Source organism: Protopterus annectens, chromosome 7.part1 (assembly GCF_019279795.1).
Source record: "Protopterus annectens isolate FY-2018-M chromosome 7.part1, PAN1.0, whole genome shotgun sequence".
Classification (NCBI taxonomy): Eukaryota; Metazoa; Chordata; order Ceratodontiformes; family Protopteridae; genus Protopterus; species Protopterus annectens.
The window spans coordinates 423,961,983-423,982,573 of NC_056740.1; the positions used below are offsets into that span (position 1 = coordinate 423,961,983).

General features: G+C 40.9%; 1 protein-coding gene across 1 annotated transcript in view; it reads left to right on the forward strand.

Moving 5' to 3' along the window:
• The window catches only part of NT5DC2 (5'-nucleotidase domain containing 2), a 996,759-nt gene that overhangs the window by 228,348 nt on the left and 747,820 nt on the right, over positions 1–20,591 (forward strand). The window contains exon 5 of the mRNA XM_044078885.1: positions 9,306–9,399. Coding sequence (XP_043934820.1) covers positions 9,306–9,399 — 94 coding nt within the window. The remainder of the gene's footprint in view (positions 1–9,305; positions 9,400–20,591) is intronic.

Here is a 20,591-nt window from a genome sequence, read left to right on the forward strand (position 1 = left end):
TGTGATATTTCTCAATTGTCTAAAGGTTTGATTATCCGAGATGGATTTAGTAGCTCTCCATTTAGCCCAAGATTTGTTCCTTAGTAATATGTTTTGTCTAGTATCTTTTGACAGCCAAGGGGCAGTCTTGGACTTCATTCTAATAGTTTGGGTGCATGTTCATCTAGGATTGTTAGGAATTTAGAGTTGAAATATTTAACAGCCTTTTCAAGAGGGAGAGTTTTTAGAGGGTTCCAGTCCTGGGTGTCATGTTCATTTTGGAAAGATATAGGGTTAAAATGCTTATTTGACCTTAAAATCCTGAATGTGGGTGAGTTAGGAATGCCATTCTTTTGTCTTACAATGCAAGTCAAAGTATGATCACTCACATCATCAGGTAAATTTCCAACTTTATAAGTTTGTTGTCTGTAAGAATCCAATCTAAGATGCTCTTTTTTATTTGTTTTTTTAATTCTAGTAGTGGAGGTGATTGGTTAAAGCCATGTAGGTTAATATGTGAGGAAGGGTTGTCAGTGCTGATACACTTCCAGTCAGTATTAAAGTCCCCTAATATAATTGTTTCTTGTGGATAGGTAGTGGAAACCCAGCTTAGAATATTCTCTATTGTAGTAGTGTTATTACCTGGAGGAAGGTAGGTGCAGATGATGTTTAGGGATTTGCTAGTGTTTAGTTTAAGTCTAGAGATGAGGATTTCTGCCTTACTGTCTAAGCTGGGGGTAAAGGGTATTGTGGAGATCTGTAAACCAGTTCTATACAGAATGGCTACTCCTCCACCCTTAAGTTTTGCGCGGTCTAGTCTCAGCATATTATAGCCTGGGGGCGTTATCCCATTGTCCTTAGTTCCTGGTTTTAACCAAGTTTCTGTAAGACAGAAGATATCAAAGGAATGAATGTCAGGAAGGGCATGGAGATTGGCAACTTTGTTGTTGACACTGCGGATATTAAGATGACCTATTAGTAAGGAGTTTGGGAGAAATAATTTTGATTGTAACACGCAAGAGTTGTATATGCTCTGAGATGTGATTGTAATAAATATTATATTGGGGAAACTAGTAGACGTTTTAAAGTATGATTTCAAGAACATCTGAGAGATATTAAAAATGTTAAGATGGATAGCCCTTTGGGCATTCACTTTTCTGAATTTCATAATTCAAATCTAGAACATATCTGTGGATTATCTTGGAAAAAGTAGAAGTCTCTTTGGGTGAAAATGTAACTTTAAATAACAAGCTCCGAAGGAAAGAGACTTGGCATATTTTGAAGTTTAACACTTTGGAACCTTTGGGGTTAAATAAAGAATGTGAAATGGAAATATGTTATTTAATTAACAGTGGGTGTGATGTGTTAATTTTGTGTATATTTAAGTTGTGCTTTTGAAATGCTTTTTTACTCTTTGAAGGCTGTTGAGCCGAGGTGCTAAGTGCAATAAATCTGTTTTTTACGCATTTGGGATCCTTGCTTTTTGTGGTATTTTATATTATTTTATTCTTTTTTCGTGGCAATGCGGCATTTCTCCAGAACCCAGCCATCTACAAGAAAAATACTGCAAGCCCTAGGGTTCATAGCCTCATGTATTCTGCTAATTCCATATGCAAGACTGCATATGAGGAAACTTCAGTGGTACTTAAAAAGTCTTTGGTGGCAACATTCTCAGGACCTGGAAACAGTCATTTCTTTCATACCTTGTCTAAGGACAGGGTTCCTTTCATGGGCAGAATCATACAACCACAACAAGGGGCTGCATTTCACTCAACCTCTCGCCACCCGAACCCTGATAACAGACTCATCAGACTATGCATGGGGGGGCCCACATGGCAGGCAAATGCATTCAGGGCCACTGGAGCCCAAGGCAGATTCTCCTGCACATCAATCAAAAAGAGATGCTAGCTGTACAGAATGCTCTGACAGCTTTCAGATGCCCAATCCTTCCAGGACAACTGCTGATAAAAACAGACAACACCACAGTTATGTGGTACATAAACAAGCAGGGGGGAACCCATTCTTACCCACCCTGCAGGTTAGCCATGGCCCTGTGGAACACAGCCTTGAGCAACCAAGTGCATCTACAAGCTCAATTCCTGCCAGGCAAACAAAATTCACTGACAGACGACTTAAGCCGAAATCTCCTAGACCCATACGAGTGGAAATTGGAGCCCGACACCTTCAACCTTCTGATCCAGAGGTTGGGGACACCGGAGGTGAATCTCTCCGCCTCCCCAGAGAACCACCAGTTAAGCAAATACTGCACCAGGAACCCTCACAGCAGGGCCTGGAAGGTGGATGCCCTATCTTTTCAATGGGAAGACCTCTCAATCTGTGCCTTTCCCCCTCTGCTCCTTCTCTCAAGAGTACTACTCAAGATGAAACAAGACAGCTCAAGGGCAATTGTTATTGCCCAGGACTGACCACGCCAGCACTGGTACCCACTCCTGCGCAGCCTGACAACGGGGCCACCCTGGCACCTACACTACCTGATGTCTCAGCAGGAGGGACAGATTTTGTATCCACAATTGCAAACCCTAAACCTTGCAGCCTGGCTTATCCCTTGAATACCCTGCCAGCAACCCTAGGCAAACAGGTGCTAGACGTCATTCTTGAAGCCAGAAGGCTTAGTACTAGGAAATCCTATGATGAAAAGTGGAAAAGATATTGCTGTTGGATTCAGTCTAAAGGAAAGGACACAGCAGTGCCCTCCTTACCTCTAATCCTGGATTACCTAGCAGAGCTACTCCATAGAGGCCTGTCCTTCTCCTCCATTAAGATTCATGCCTCTGCCATCTCAGCTCATTATAATACTGAGCCACCTCTATTTTCTCACTCTCTCATCAAACAGTTCCTGAAAGAGGCTAACAACTTAAGGCCCCCTAGGAGAGCACCCACCCCTGCCCTGGGACCTTAACTTTGTACTGGAAAAGCTCATGCCTCCCCCTTTTGAACCTGCTGCCTCAGCAGAGTTAAAATTCCTCTCTTGGAAAACATTCTTGCTTTTAGCCATAACTTCAGCTAGAAGAGTTTCTGAGTTACAGGCACTAATGGCTGTGGAACCCTTCATTATTTTCCATGCTGACAGGGTTTCCCTCAGGACTACCCTGTCCTTAATGCCTAAGGTGGTGTCCAGTGTGGCTCTAAAACAATCCATCCATTTACCAACCTTCTTCCCTAACCCCCAGAATAAAGGGGACAGGATCTTGCACTCTTTGGACGTGCATAGACAGCTCAGGTTCTACCTTGATAGGACTAAGCCTTTCAGAAAATCTGACCAGCTGCTAGTCAGCTTTGCTACAGGGGCAGAGAGGGTAAGGCCATTTCAAAACAAACCATTTCCAAATGGATAGCACACTGCATCTATTTCTTCTACAAGCACCATGGAAAACCGATCCCATAGGGGGTCAGAACACATTCCACTAGGGCTACTTCTACCTCTACAGCATTTCTCAGGAGAGTTCCTACCAGGGACATTCTGGAAGCTGCAACCTGGAGTTTTGTACACACTTTCACCAAGCATTACCACTCACCTATATTTTCCAAATCCAGGGCTGGATTTGCTACAGCAGTCTTGCAGGGCCTACTAGCCAGCCCTAACACTTTTTGACTGCCTCCACCCTTCCTCAGCTTTGGGAATCAACCCATGTGTGATGACTGCAACAGTGTAACATGAAGAACATAGTACAGTTTTGTACACTTACTCGTTGTTCGAGTGTATTCACTGTTGCAGTCCTGATTTCCCTCCCTCCAGCCCCCTGGCTTTCTCTATATGCCTACCTCTCCTCTCTATTGCTATTCCTAATGGCATTGATATTTACGTTTTACTGGTGGTGTTCCCCACCATATACTAGCTCCCTATTTGGGGGCTCCTGATATTTGGGGCAAGAAAAACTGATGTAATGGCGTGTGCTGCTTGTTTTATACCCCTGACGACCTGACGTCATGGAAGAAGTGACAGCATCTGACGCAGAAATACTAAGACACTGGTATTCGGGCTACCTGCAGGCAGATAACCCAAGTGTGATGACTGCAACAGTGAATACACTTGAACATCTACATTTATGGTAAGTGCACACAACTGTACTTTTCTGGCAGTGTATGGGATCATTGTACTAGAGCCTCTGCTTCTTTGATGGCATATTGGAAGGGGTTGAACTCAAATTATTCTGCAGGCAGCTACAGGTTTCTCTTGGCATACACTTACAAGGCATTATAAACTGGATTTCTTTTCTAGAGCCAGGCCAGGCTTTGCTAGGAGCATTCTCCACAGGCCTTTGAATCCATATCCTTTGTATTTCCAGGTCGGATAAGCTTTGGTAATCAACCCATATAGCATAAAGGCTACTGCAACAGTTGGAATGATGAACATAGTACACTTGTGTACGTTGCACTTATTCATAACACTAGAGCTTCCTATTCCTCACTGCTCTCATCCTCCATCCCCTACTTCTGTGTATGTATATATGTATAAAATTCTGTTATATATGTTAGTTCAGGATGAATAAGCTCCTTATTTACTTTTGGGTAAGAAAGTCCTAAAGAAATTTTTTGTGACGGCTGATTTCCATCCAAGGGACTAGCCAATCAGCAGTCAGAGTGAAGGTGTGGGGAAAGCCAGAGCTTTTGGAAGCTGTGTGTCCTGGGCAGGACACAACCCATGTAGCCTAAAGGAAGTGAGGAATGTGAACATTAACTCTTATGGGTAAGTGCAACTGGTGTACTTATTTCAGGTTACTGATGCATGTATTTTTAACCATTTGTTTTTCCATATGAAATCCTGGGCAGTCATCTACCCACATTTCTGGTAGAGCGTAGGATATGGAGGTCCATCTGTGGTTAACTGAGCAGTTGTATTTGGCGCTGCTGCTACTGCTGTGCCCTACTTTGAGGAAAATATCTCCTTGATGGGCTTGGAATTCTGCATGGATAAGCTTGGCTGTGTCCCCCTTTGGCCCTGCAGGTTTGGTGGCATTGAAGTTAATTCCTTGGCTAAACTGCCTTTCTGTTAGTGGCACTTGTGTGAGAAAGATCCTGGAATATCAGGCTCATGGGTCCTATGACCTTTTCTGAGGTCTGAGCCCCCAGCCCAGCATCTTTTAAGAAGATTTTGATTTTATCCTTGGGCTAATTCATCTCCCCATTTCTTTATCTTTGTCGGGGGGGAGCTCTTGGGAGAGAGGACTTTCCTCTACCTGCAGGTGCTGTGCCTCATAACGTGACTTGTTCCTCAGGAAGGTGAGCCGGTTAGTTAGGTAGGTAATCTATCTTATTTGCTGCAGAGAAGGTAACGTTGAAAGTTGGCTGTCTTGGTGTATTGACAGCTGTATTGTCTACTGCCATGGGGCAGCTCTGCTCTCTAGCCTTTGCTGCTTTAAGTCGCCCTATAAAGTACAAAAAGATCAATAAAGAAATTCGAAACAAAATCAAATTTTTCAAAAGGAAATATGAATTGAGAATTGCTTCCTGTGCTAAGGATAGCTACAAAACTTCCTTCAACTATGTTAGGAACTTCAGAAGTAATTCCCAAAAATGGCCTGAGTTGATACAAAATACCACCACAAACTCTTCCCCTGAGGACACAGCCGACATACTGGTAGACAAATTCAGCTTAAACGTTACTCCCCTGTCTCTGACTATTTATCATCAGCATGTCTATGCCATACCCCACTCCCAAAACGTGATCACATGTAAATTAGTCATAAGTGCACTGTCCAAGGCTAAGAGCTTTAAAAGGCCTTTTTTGTAGGTAGTTGCTCTTTGATGGTTACTTTGGCTGTGGAATAGAAGGATAAAGCCTTGACAGTGATCCAGGTGACCTGTATTCAGCTAGAGGCTTGGGCATCTGTTGGAGCTGGCATAGAGCAGAGAGGAATGATTAGGCTTAATTCCGCATGCTTCCTTTGAGAGAGGGACAAAGCATACTCGTGGACACTGTCCATGTTAGAATCCCTATTGGAGATGGGGACAATTCTCCTACTTGAGTGAACCTGCAAGCTACCCCAAAAATTGTAGACCAATAACTTGCCTTCTGACATATAAACTATACTCCAGACTTGATGCTGACAGAGTTTATAGTCATTTAGAAGAAAACTCTGTCATGGCAATAAAAGAAAGTCATATGGAACAAAGGATCATTTGTTGCTGAATAAAGTCATAATGGAGAACTGGAAAAAGGGGAAGAATCTAAGTATTGCATAGACTGAATACAAAAAAGCATTTGATAGTATCCCACATTCATGGATAAAAGAGTGCTTAAAAATGTATACGATAACATCCTACACTGATCGACTACATTACAGTGACCATGAAACAGTGGCAGACCACTTTGCAATTAAGGCACAATAAAGGACAAATTATTATTTCAGGGATAAAAATCCAAAGGGGAAAATTCCAGGGTGACTTCTGTCATCTCTGTTATTCTGTCTTGCACTTAACCCATTAAGCTGTCTACTTAACAGATTAGCCATGGCTGTAATTTGGCTTCTAGAAAACAACAAAGTGTAAAGACTTCTCATCTTCTCTTTGTCGATGATTTAAAACTGTATAGCTCTTCAGATGAAGAACTGAAAGTACAACTGCAAGTTGTCAAAACTTTTTCAGATTATATAAGAATGTCATTTGGTCTTGATAAGTGTGCAAAAGCAACCTTTAAAGCAGGAAGAATGTAATATAAAAAAACTTGAGCAAGAGGGAGTATGTAAATATTTAAGAATTTATGAAGGATCAACAATAAAACATGAATAAATGTGAATAAAAATTAGTAAGGAATATTTTAGAAGACTTGATCCTGAAAACAGCGTTGACATCTAGAGACAAAATTCAAGCTATAAACCAATTTGACCTTCCTGCCCTAACTTGCAGTGTGGAGTAATTGACTGACCCCAATACATTTTGGACAGTGAGAAGGATGCTTCATGCTCACCAAATGATTTATAAAAATCAGTGCATACCAAGATTATATATTCCCTGTTCCGAAGGGGGTATGGGCCTCCCTGAAATTTATTACATGTACAGATCTGCAATTGTGGGACTGCACACACATCTGCCGACCTCACAGGACCCTAATGTAGTGAAAGTTTTGAAACCTGAGGAGAATAAATCTAAGATGACTTCCCTGCTTAATCTAGCAGAAGCATATTGATGTCGAGAAGGAATGGAAATCAAACCACAAGTAGATAAAAATCGGGCAGCCAATGAATGTGCCAAAAATCAAAAGAAAGAATGTAAGGTGAAGGATCAGATAAGAAAGCAGGAAATGTGGATAACGCATAAATATAATTGCAAGTATAGAAAACTTCTGGAAGAACCTCATGTTGATCAGGATCGAACTCAGGAATGGTTAAGGAAAAGCAGAATTGGAAACAGTTGAACACCTCTTTGCTGGGTTGTGACATACTAATGGCAGAAGGACTGTATACTGAAAGGCATAATAATGTGGCAAGACTGTTGCATTGGAGATTGTGTAAACATTAAGGTACTGAAGTAGCTGAAAAACACTAGAAACATGAGCTACAAAGCATCATAGAAATGAAATTTACATCACATGGGATCACCCATTACCAACAGTTCAAAAGACAGATGCAAGAAACCCAGATATAATGATTCGTTAAAAGAAGACAAAAGTAGCATTGGTTATTGAAATCGCTACACCCAGTGACTACAGTGTCTTGTGTACAGAGAGAGACCGAGTCATAAAATATCAGGATTTGCAGGCAGAAATGAGAGCAATGTGGAAGAAGGATACCAGACAGTTCATAGGTTCATAGGTAAGTACTAAGCTAACTGCCCTTGCAAGCCATTTTAAGCCTAGCCAATTATCCCTTGTGAGACTCAAACCCTGCACCTTGTGTTTGTAAATCAAACACCTTAACCATTAGGCCACCCTCCCATCCCCCAGTAGTAGTAGGAGCAATGGATCTTATAAAAAGGAATCGACAGTCGTATTTACATGTTACCAATCCATGTAACTCCATGCGAACTGCAGGATTCGTCATTACTGGGCACATTATGGGTGCTACGATGAACACTTCGGGCTGACATCAAAGATTGAAACAATACTAATTTAATGAACTTTAATCGTACTTTGACTTGGGAATGGAGTCCATTCCCATCATGGTAATAGAAACCCAAAAGACTTTGAAGAAAGTTAAAAAAAAAAAAAAAAAAAATCAGGGATCACACGGATGTGCTTGTCTACAGGGAGAAGGCAGGTTCAGTTGATCATGTCATTGTGAGGTGTAGTATGAGTCACAAAGGTTCATTGCCCAGTAATCTTTGGATGCTGATGAACAGGGAACCCAGGCTTAAAGAGCCCTTATCCTCCTAGAGAATGGTAGCACTGCTCTGAGTACATTTGCCCCTTGTCCCCAGAGAATGAGTTAGCCATATGGCTGTTGCACAGTGGGAAAGAATGGGTTAGTACTCCAGAAAATGAGGGGGGTAGGCAATGGTCAAAGGTAGACTGGAGCAAAAAAATTATTGCTCTGAGTGTTTGGTTTTTGGTGGTTACTACTCTTATGGTTTCAGCAGGGACTTGAGAGTTGGGTCTCTGTTGGTGAGACTGCATTCTTGGGCTCAGTTTCTATTTTTATTATGGTAATGATCCCCCGCCCCTCCCGGCTTACTGTTTGGAATTGAATACATTTTTTTTAGGACTGGTGAGTTTTGCAGAATAAGCACACTTGTGTAGGTGACGTTTTATATTATGATGTCATCATCACAGGTGCACAGCCTTCCGCAAGTGCACCAATTTCTGAAGCAAATGTGCTGAATACTTACTGATGGCAAAAGGATGAAATCAAGGAAGGGCCATTCTCTAGATTAGCTGACAAAATAAGAAAAAAGTCCATGTCTGTATAAAAGTTTGACAGAGACTTTTGAAGGCAGCACTGGCCTGTATGACTGGCCTTCATTGTTAATTTCTTAGCATTTGTTCAGCTGGGTAGCTTAGTGAATTCATCAAGCTTGTTTATTTTTCATCAGGCATGGGAATGCCTTTGTTTTGCAGTCAGGTTGCAGCCTTTTCTCCCTTTTCCTTGAATAAAATGAGTGAAGAGAGAACAGTTTAGGTTAAATAGTTATTCTGCACATCTGTATTATTGCCGATTGATACTGACCTTAGGGTTACTTTATTATAAGCTCTGTAGACTCTTACTCTATGTGCCCGAACTGTTTTTTCACCTGCTTACTGAGATCCTCATAAAGATGCTGCAGTAAGCTGTTTCCAAAATATTTGTTTTATATTCTGGGGAAAATGCAATTGAGTTGTACAAAATTTATGTCGAAGTAGACTTGTTTCTAATTTAACTTTCTTTTTCTAGGGGACTTGAACCAGTACCAGATGATGAGGTTATTGATATGTATGGAGGAACTCACCACATTCCACTGTATCAGCTGAGTGATTACTATGGCAAGGTATGACCACTTACACACTTTTAAGTGATTAATTTTCCTGCGTTAATTCTTCACCATTCATTCTTAACCCTTTATTTTATGCAGCAAAGGCTATGTAACCCATGGTGCTTCAAGCACAAACGTCCTGTCCAGTTGAAGCAGTGTGACTTGCTTGTCTGCCTTTAAAAAGGAGCAAGACAGTAGTATGAGTATTCCTAAATTTATCCCTGGTATGACTAGCCTGGCCCAAATGGGGGGCAGGGGACTGGCAAGGCAGTATTGGACTTGCAGCTTAGTTGCCTTGTAACATTTATGATGTTATGAACCCAAACATTTGAACTTTATGACAAAGACCATGTAGAAGGAAGCCCAATAATGTAATTTCCATTTTTCAGTTGTGCTTTTTTGTTGAAATGCACCACAAAGTGTTTAAATGTCTGGATATTTCTAATTTAACATTTCTAGTGAAAGTGTATTGTCACCCTGTAAAAAAGTACTGTTTTGTGTGCCATGTTGTAGATTAACATGTGTTAGAAGATCTTACTGTTTGGTAGAACTGCCATAATTTTCTTTGTGTCATTCTGTATGAGCTCTAGTTTTACCTGTTTTTTTGTTGCAGATCTTTACAACAGCAAAATGCCACAGAAATAACTGAATCTGTTGTACATTTCTTTTTTTCATGTACATAGTTGTTTTGGAGTTGCACCAAAAAATGTCTTCACAGTTTAGGTTTCCTTTTTTGTTTTCTCTTTTTGTAGTATGCACTTTGTTTTTGTTATCCTCATTTATAGATGCCCACCATACACAGGATTCAGACATCTTGGCTGCCATATAGGAAGATATGTAGATTATAAATGAGCAGTCCCCATTCACTTCCAACCTTCCCTGTTTTAGCAGATGATATTTGCTCAGTTGTCAGCTGTCACCAATCCTGGCCATTTGACAATTGGCTGTGGGGAATCCATGTCAGTCTTGGGAGGATATAATTATTTGTTTATTAACATTTCTTAACCGGGTTTGTCCAACTGGGCTTGTGGCCCATTTTCAGTGGAGACCCGAGGAGAAAAGCTCCAGTAGTACATTTTTAAACAAGTACAATTTTAAACAATATTGATATAATAGCAGTTATAGCAAAAAGATTCACATATGTTGGGTTACATGCATAAAGTTAAAGTTGCATTAAAAAGAAGCTTAGTAACATAATTTTACATTGATATAGTTTAATAGGTCAACAATGAAATATTTTTGTTTGTATAAAATTATGCAAATGCATAGTAGACACATTGGAGAGAGAGGTGTAATAAGGTACTAAGTATGGACCTTTTGAGGGTACATAAAGGGAAGGAAGACTAGGTGGGGTCATGGCAAGGGCAGGTCCTGGAATTGAGAAAATAAGCTTTTAGTTCATTTTTAAAGTGTGAGGTGTGGGAGGCTGAACGTAAGTCAAGGGGAAGTTTGTTCAAAGTATGGGCAAGGGAGTGTTTGTAGAGTAGTTTGCCTACTGACCTTTTTGGGTGGTAGACATCAAGTAATTGTTGGTTAGAAGTACGGAGGGTCCGGGATGGGATGTAGAAGGAGACTAAGGAAAATAAAGATGGACAAATTGACATCCCTCAGCTGTTTTGCTAGTGATGCACTCATAACTTCTGTATGTTGGCCAAGGTTTTTGTCCTCCTCATAATGCCTTTTTTAGGAAGGCACATTTTCCTCAGATTACCTGTATAGCCAAACGGACTTAAACAATGTTAAGGTGGTACTGCACAATGCTGGAAGACTTCAAAAAAGGTGCACTCCTTACAGGCATTCTTAACCCTGTAAAATGTATATATGCATAGTTACCGAAACATGGGTTCAGCGAAGGGAAGGTACTCCTGCATTGTGCTGATTTAATGTCTACCACTTCTTAAATAACAAATTGGAAGGTGTAACCTGAAGGGGGGGGGGTATATCTGTGTTCCTAAGAAATCATTTCATATCCAGGCTGTCAATACAGGATAATGACCATTGAATTCCTCACCATCCTACTCATGATAAAATCCAGTATCACATCATTGCTGACCCCAGTGAACCGTGAGGCATAGCTAAAGAAATTGACATCCCTCACTATACAGCCCAAAACTGTCCTCTTGGCGTGACTTCAGATAACCCTTCATTAATTGGAGAAATCTGTATCTCTGCAAATAAGTATGTACAAACATTCCTGGTCTTCATTAGTGCTAACTCGTTAGACCAAACCCCAAGAAGGGACTCAAAAATATTGGAGCTCATTTTCATCAACCTACTGTGCCCCTATGCTTAGTACCTGTAATTACCAAATTGCTAGTTAAATCTGACCACAGTGCAATAAACCCATATCTTAATAGAAACTCCCAACTTCATCATCAGAGACTACTCCAAGGCAAATCTACTCCATCTAACAGATGACATGAGGAAATTCACATAATCCTCATATCATCCCTTCTGGATTGATCAGCCCTGTTAAAGTCCAAGCTAGAGTCTACAGCTCAAAGAATGGGCACTTGTCTGATCCTTATTAGGAGTGAGAGCCACGAGTGCGGGATTTTACCTGCTGAAATCTTAGTTGACCGCCTGCTTCAAGCCTCTGCGTGTGCCAACTTTTTGTGTACAAGCAGCTGTTCTGTTCCTTGTCATTCACCAAGCTCACATAAACCTTAGCATGACCAGGTCTTTGGAGCAGGATCAGAGAGCAGATTCATCACTAGAAGGCTCTCTTTTGGGGTTCAGAGGGGAGAAGCCTTCACTCTCAGCAGGGATGAGGTCTCAGGATGATGCCATCCTCTGCTTCTTCCTTAGATGTTGCAGCCTGGAAAGAGGCTTCAGGCTACTTTTACTCATCCTTGCCCAAGGGAGGAAAATGCTTCCAGTCTTGCTGATCCTCTTGTTCATTGGAGGAGGTGAGCTTGAAAATCTGGAGGTACTCTTTGCTGTTTGTGGGGCTATCTGGGTTGGTGGCATTGTTAGATAGTCTCCCTTCAGCAGACTGGGTGTTAAACTTACTAATTATTCCCAGGCTAACTTCTGTTGGAGCATCGGGGGCCACAGGCTTCCCTCCATCTAAATTATCTGTTCCCCAGCCGCCAGACAGGGTGGCATAGGAGGTGGCATAATTTGGGCTGAAAGGTTTAATCTTCTGCCTCTCTGTGGATTAGAACTCTTACCTGTGCCTTCCATGTGCCCATGTTTAATTTCTTCCTTATTGAGGTATGGCTGACAGTGTGGAATGCCTTCCTGGAGTCAGAGATCAGGGAGAGTCTTGCAGCTTCTAGTGACTGACAGATTATTTGCTTTTCTGCCTTGTTTTAGATGTCTTGCTTGTCCTGGCTAGATTATTTGGCACCAGCTGGCCCATGTCATGGATGCCTCTTTGAAGGGAGTGGGTTGTCTATCCAGGGACTGCAACCGTTTCACAATGCCTTTTAAGGTAGGAGGCAGTAGGCCCCCCTCTCCCTCAAGGTCAGCTGCACCAGCCCTTGCCTTCCTACTTTTTTTAGGAAGAAGTTGTTGAAGGTGCCCCTTTGGAGAGGACAGGTGACCCAAAGTCATCACTTCCTTTTTTTCAGGCTAGGCTTCAGAGGGGTCATTATTTCTGTCTACTGCCAGAGGCCATTGAGCCTCCACGGTTTTAGCATTGGTTCCCTCTATCTGGATTGACAAGGGAGTCTGTTTTGTGGGAATGGGTGGAGACCCCTGCTTAAACCTCCTTCCTTTTTGTCCATGTTGTTGCTTTCTCTCTTCCCCCCTTTGCCCTTTCTTTTGTACAGTAGCAGACCAGACTTCTGTAAAGATTTCATTCCTCCTTCACCCTGACATTAGTGACATGGGGTGGGTAGGAGTAGGCCAACTCTCTCATTCTGTAGTCTGGACAATCTGCTTCCTTAGTGCGAGAATCCATATCCCCCTTTGTGGAGCTCCTCCCTCTTTCAGGTTTTGATCCTCCTAATGAAGGGTCCCAGAGGAGTCTAGCTCAGTCTTTCAGTCCAAGCCCCCTTTGCTGTAGGCAGAGGGACATCACATCAGGGAGTCTTCCCTTCTCCCTCTCCTTTTTTTTCCAAAAATGGCTTAATGTCAGCTCCTGGCAGCCTGTAATCCTTTGGGGGGCCCCATATTAGACAGAATAGCTGTTTGGGCTGAGTTCTTCATATCTCATCCTTGCAGGGAGACCTGTATAAAATCCAGTTAACTGGACAGCAACTCCATGTCTGGAAATTCCCTTCCTTTCCTTTCCTTCAGATATCTGGTCTGGGTAAGTGTGGAGTTCCTGTAGCCTTCCCCATCTGCTGTGAGCTGCACTGTTTCCTCTCAGAATCTCTTGCCCTGTATGATGGATTTGGGTGAGAGCTAGCCCTCCATATTCTCCCCCTCCAGGTTTGGTCTGTATGGTACATACCTTTGAGATCCTCCTTTTTTCCTCTGTAAGAGTGTATTTCCTTATTTCACATTGTCGGAGGGTTTTTGTATGCAATCTTGAACCATTGGCTAGGTTCTGCCGTGCCTTCAATCCCAGTTTGGGGGCCCTTCAGTCTCCTTCCCATTATTTAGTAGAAGTGGTGGTGATCCTTGAGCTGTATAGGAAATGGGAGAAATAAGAGGAGGATTGGTCCCTTTACAGGCTTCCTTAATCTCTTTTTTTTACTAAAGGAATTTGGCCATCTCTGCTCCCCAGTTTCTCTATTTTCTTCGAGCAGTTGGTTGTATATGCCTCTACTTCATTTGGGGCTAAGTCTCTCTACATGGTTAACATAATGATTAAGGTCTTCACTTCCCAAGCATAAGATACAGGGTTTGAGCCTGACGTCCAGCCAATTACTGTGTGGAGTTTGCATCTTCTCCCTGTGTCTTAGTGAAATTCCTTCCAAAAACATGCTGGATGATTCCACTTCAAACTCGCCGCAAAACTGAAAGGGTCATGGCAGCAACACAGACTTGGGGTGGTGCCCGATGGGGTGATTTGTATAGACCAACTGCTTTAAGCATCAACTTTGTGGTGTGCATTATCCTCCTAGATAGGAGAATGTGAAACACAGACTGTGCACCATGTCAGGGTTAGCCACTCAATGTGAAAATAGGCCCTGTGTGGTTTGGTTACATTGACTAGTGTTGCCAAAAGATGGACATGCGTATTTGCCTGTGATAAGTGGGCTAAGGACCTGGCCTACTCTGAATTGTGCCAGACATCTATGCTAACAGTGGGAGGGAGGGATCTGTTTGTGTCTGTTAGCCAGTCTGTGTCCTCCATAAAGGCCAGCAGCCTTGGGTCAGTAAGCTACTTGGCTGACTAATGTCCAGTTGCCCAGCCAGAGTTAGCTGGGATAGCTGAAAGAGCTTGGATGTAAAACCTGTCACCCTGCCAAACACAAACTAAGGACTGTTGCACTGAATACAGGCTCACTGACAAGACATGGCTTGGAAGTGGATGACACAATGGTAAGGGAGAGATGGAACATCCTGTGTATTCAAGAGACAAAGTAAAAGGGCAGTTCAGTAAAGCTACTTGGTTTGGGATCCAGAGACTACTACTTGGAGTCAGGACAGACTAGAAATGGGAATTGTGGTGAGGGAGAGGATTTAGAAGACCAGTGAGGGATGTGATCAGAAGTAATGATATACTCATGGCAGTCAGACTCTAGTGCAAAGATAAAGCAGTATTCATAATCTCAGTCTGTGCCCCACAGCAGGATTGTGGTGGCAAGGAAAAGAGTGCATTCAGGCAGTAGTTACAGGACCTACTAGGTAAAACCAGGGCAACATGAGTTAATGTTGATAATAAGGAACCTGAATGCTCATATTAGGGAAGACAGAGCAGGATAAGAGGACTGTCTGGGTCAATGTCAGTGAGGCAACAAGAATAAAGGAGAGGGTATTTTAGACTCCTGCCTTGGAAATGGCTTGATGGTGGCCAGTGTGGCTCAGCACGATAGACTGTCACATGATCTCACACAGGTGTGGCCAACATACAAGTCAGGTAGGCTTTCCTCTAAGGATAGGAAATCAGATAGCAATGTTATCCCAGTGAAATACTTGGTGTACATCATAAACTTGTGGCAGCCAGAGTTTTCTGCGAGCAGAGGTCAGAAAAGGCTTCTAAGGTCAACAGAAACTAGGATGAAGACCTAGAAGTTAAGTACCCCTCTCTTTCCATCACAACTCCAGCAATTGCTGCTTACTTGTGAAAGATTAGTTGAAGTCAGTTTACAAATCCCAGACCTAGATTTTGTTGCATACTTGGGAGCTATACAAGTATCATCTCATTGTGTATTTGTATATTACCTTTCCATTTTAATTTCAGAGTATTTTCTAACCTGTCTTGATTGATTCTTATAGTTAACATGCATTATCTTGTATGCCATACTAATTATTCCTTTTTTACCACAGCTTCTATTCTAGACTTGACTGTAAACTCTGAGACTCAATGGGACCTGTTTTTTATTTAACACTGCCTTATCCCTTTCTGTGTGCCTACACACACTTATTAGTTCATGGTAGAGAAGGCATTCTCCAATCTGCAATCCACACTGGCTTTTCTCTCCTTAGTTATTTGCTTCCAGTACCTTTTTCCCCTTTCCTAATTTTTACTAATATATTCCATCTCACCCTTTATTTTCTGTGCACCTAATTAAGTCATCCCTTTTGCTGAAATCTCCTCTCCAGATCTGTGTTGACTTGGTTATCAAAATTTTTTCCTGTTACTTTTATGCATATAATATACCTGTATGGTTGTTAGTGTTTGCCTTAAGTGACTGCATCCAAAATCATGCTGTCCATATTTCATGACCCCCCCCCATTTGTTTCAACACTATTTCTTTTCTTTCTGATTTTTAGTCTTCTGTCTGTGTTGTATATATGAGCCTTAACAGTGTAACTCTAAAGTAGCCTTTCAAATCTAGTAAGCCTAAACCACCTTGTTCTCTGGGGAGAAAGAAATTATCCCACTTAACTCTTGCCCACTTCCTCTACCATATAAATTCATTCAGTTCTAATTGTGGCCTACAACTTCTCCTGTGGTTGATTAAAAAAAAAAAAAAATATATATATATATATATATATATATATATATATATATATATATCTATATATCTATCTATATATCTATATATATCTATATATATCTATCTATATATATATATATATATAGATCAATATATATATATATATATATATATATATATATATATATATATATATATATATATATATATATGCCTGAACCTGTATACAAAACTAAAAGCCTGAATCTGTATACAATACTAAAGGGGCTAAAAACATTTCACTGCCTATATCTTACTATGCCCATAATCAAGAATTTCTAACTTATCCCTTATTGTTTAATCTCTTTCCACGTATCTTTAGCTGCCGTAATAAGACTTTTATAAATCCAAACACCTAAATACTTGTTCTCATGTTCCCATAAGTATATGGGTACTGCTGAACTACTTCACGTGTGGGAACATTTATTGCTGCAACCTTTGTTTTATTCTTATTTAACTGTGGTCCTTTTAAGACTGTTTAAGGGGAAATATATAAATTACTTAAATTTACTGGATATCATAAAGAAGAGAGTTTAAAAATGAGCACCTGTAATTTCTTCTCTGTATAGCCACATGAATTGTTTATGAAAATAATTTATTCTGTTTGACTTGTTTATTTCTTATTTGTGTGTACAATATATCTAGGCTCTGAAAGGGTAGTTTTTCTTTTTTTATCCATGTATGTTGTTCATACAGCAAAATTCCTTTATATGTGAATGCTTAAAGTGCATTTGCATTTGTTTTGCATTTCTGTCATTTTAGGTGTTATGAGCTATAGTGATTGTTTCACTACTTGGTACACATCGAAACAATAATTTAGGAAGAGAATGCCAATGGCTCACTAAAGTGACCAAGTATAAACATTTAAAAAATAGGCCATGCTTTTATTTGCACAAGTTTAACTACACCAACCTCATACCATGACTGTTAATTTTCCCATTGAAAAAACATACACAGTCACTGAAATAATTAGGAATGTGTGTTGAACTCCTCCCCCTTAATTTAGAGCTTATCCACAAAATTCTGATCCAAGTGCTTGTCCTGCTTGGAAGCGTGTCTAAAAAATTCTAATTTATATGTAGATGCTTTAGAGAGAACACCACTGTGTCATATTGCAAAAAAAAAAAATGGATGACTTTCCTTTCTCAAAGTAAACTCTTAAATACTGTAATCTCTTCACTGTGGACACTGTTTGCCTTGGCAAGGATGAATAAAGCTAAATTCCTTCAGTAGAACACTGTGCTCTGAACATCCCACCTTTGAGCCTGGAGTACTGCATAAAAGCATTTTCTATCTTGGCACCCAAACGCTGGAGCTTACTGCCAGTGGAAGACTGTTACCAGATGTACTGCTACTTTGAAACATAAGTTGTTTAATGAAGAGCATTGCTTTGACAGTACCGCTGTTAACATAGCCTGCTCTCCTTACAGAGCAGAGACTTAACCCTGCAGGAATAGTTGCCTAGAATCTTTCCTGAATGCAAATTGGTAAAACAAAAAGTAAGTGCATGTCATGGATTCTCCTAGTAAAAGCTTACGTAATGCAATATGTGTTATACCCGGTTGTGTTACACTAGAAATAAACTTGTATACTTCTGTCACCCTTGTATTTTGCTGTGTATTGACTTTGTAACTTGGTTGTGACCAAAAAAGGCTTTCTCGGTCCAGCAAGTGTTCCTGCAGATTACTGATTTTCAAAAAGGCATTATTAATGCATGCATCAAGGTCAGAAGATGAATCTGCATATGGTCTAGAGGGATAAAGCCCTGAGAATGACGTGACTGTGGCTGATTAGAGTCTGAGATATGTATTTGGAATTTAGTGTAGAAATGGTGGGAGTACCTGTCCTGGGTGGAATAGATTGGATCAACAAAACACAGCTTGACCATGGAATATACTTTTGGATTACTTGGCACACGTGTGGCTTGCCTTCATTGTAGGTGTGTGAAAGTGTGCACTTGCATGGGAAAGATGTAGTAGTTCTTGTGGTGAGGATTTCTGCCCAAGGGAGGGGTTAGGGCATTGATAGATGCATCTTTATTTTCAATGCCAGGGAAGACAAATTACCTCCACGGATACCTGGATGATGGCAACTGTGGATGGCTTTTGTCTCTGTGATCTGGACACTCAGTTTGTGGGAATGAATGGGCTTAAAATCAGAGGCCTGATGGTCAGCTGGCATAGAGGTAAAAAGCATGCTGATGGACATGGCCGTTTGTATGCATACATTGACGCTGCACACAACAGCAAGATACAAACCATTATTTGTAAGTTGCTGCCACTCAGCAGGTCACATAGTCACAGTGATGGGCAAGTGTTGTGCAATACTTCCGACAGTAAGACCATCTAGGGCAGTAAGCTATGGCATAACAATGGTTTTAGTTGATGTAAAGGGATGCAGTTTGTGCAGTGATATGCAAGAATGAGTGATGAAGCAACTGTATTAAAGATTTTCTACATCATGCTGCCTGCACTTTTATTCCAGCATGCCATCTGTACTGCATAGAGAATACACCACTAAGCTTTACAGTGTTGCATGTGTGCATAGACCTGTTCACGCACATGCACAAACCCATTGTAATGTTACAAAAACATGTATGCTCACCCACTAATTATGTTAATGTATGTGTAAATGATGCCCGACCTCTGATGTACATTCTACATGTAGAGTGCACCACACTTAGTGTTAACAACCCCCGTGAACAAGTGATATGCTGCATTACTTTGGGATTCACATGCTTAGGATGCTCTTAGCTTTTTTATAGCCTTTGCTTTGACTTAGTGAAACCAGAGTCATTGATGACCTTGTTCCATTGAATGGGTTCAGTTGTAGAAATTGTTGACTTTCTCTTAAGTTGATTGATCTCTGAGCGGGTTAAAATACTTAGGCAGGTTCCGTGTTACTCACCTCACTCTTGATATTTTGAATTCCATTTGATGGACTGGTGGACTGACTTCAGTGATTATGGCTTAAGTATTAAAATAAATCATATTCTACTGTGCAGTTTGCTGTGCTTGTTGCTGTACCAGATTGTCGAGTGCGTACAGATGTAAAATGGGCTGTGTTTGTGCATCCTTTATTGCACATGGAGGCAGCAGTGGTACATTCAGTTCTCTTGACCTCTGTTAATTGGGTATTTGTAAAAGTTAATAATTCAGCTGCATCTGCAGAAAAGATTGCGTTATAGCCTGTGAGTTGTTTAAGGTTGCACAGTGCATGCACTCGCAAGCTTATTAAGCAAGTGTTCTGTGAATGCAGTTACTTTTTGTTGGTGCTATAGGTCTTCATTGTTCCAGGCATTAAAAGTTGCATTATATCCCACAGAACGTATATTCAGCACGTGTATGTGTTTCCATTGCTGCCATGGAATAAAGTGTTCTAAATATGTTTTGAGTGTTGATAGTTTGGTCAGTGCTCAAAACTTAGTTTGTGCTTGCACTGATCAGTTGTACCTCTGAGACACAGGGTGTTTTGATCCATGGCTCAGTTTTGTACACTGTCCATGTTCTGTAACAGCACAGTTACTGTAGATGAATATCTCTGCAGTTCTTTCTGTGAATCATAAGGCTTGCAGTATTGTGGCCCAGGGTGCTCCCTTCCTGTTTCTGATCTTCACAGTTGAGAGTGGGCATAAATCTGACCACTCATGCTTTGTTTGTGCTGTCTGTGCATTTTAAGGATGTTTGACTACATTTGCCAGACTTGTGTAATTTTACCACAAAGAAATTTGTATATACACACTTTTTTTCCAAATGTGGAGGTGATTTTTTTTTTTTTTTACTTCTAAATGATTGATGTAGTCTCCATTTCATCTTTTTCTTCATCAGGCTTTCCCTATGAAACAGTCATTTACTCTGGAATTTAGCTGGTCAGCAAATTTAAGCAGTAGTAACATACATGTACATTCCTTCATGAAAGAATGAGCCAGTGGCTTAAAATTGTCTTTACGATATCCTTACCAGTATAAAACAGAGCTCATCAAGGGTAATCACTTAATTGATTGAAAACTGTCAGTAGATGTGTCCAGTTACTCATCACCTTTGTTCTGTTTCTTTATTGTGATTTCTTCCACTACAAATACAGATCAAAACTGCAGGTTCCACAAAGTGGTAGCTACCCAAATTCAGCTAAACCAACCTGTGGGATCCTAGCATACCTCTCAACCTC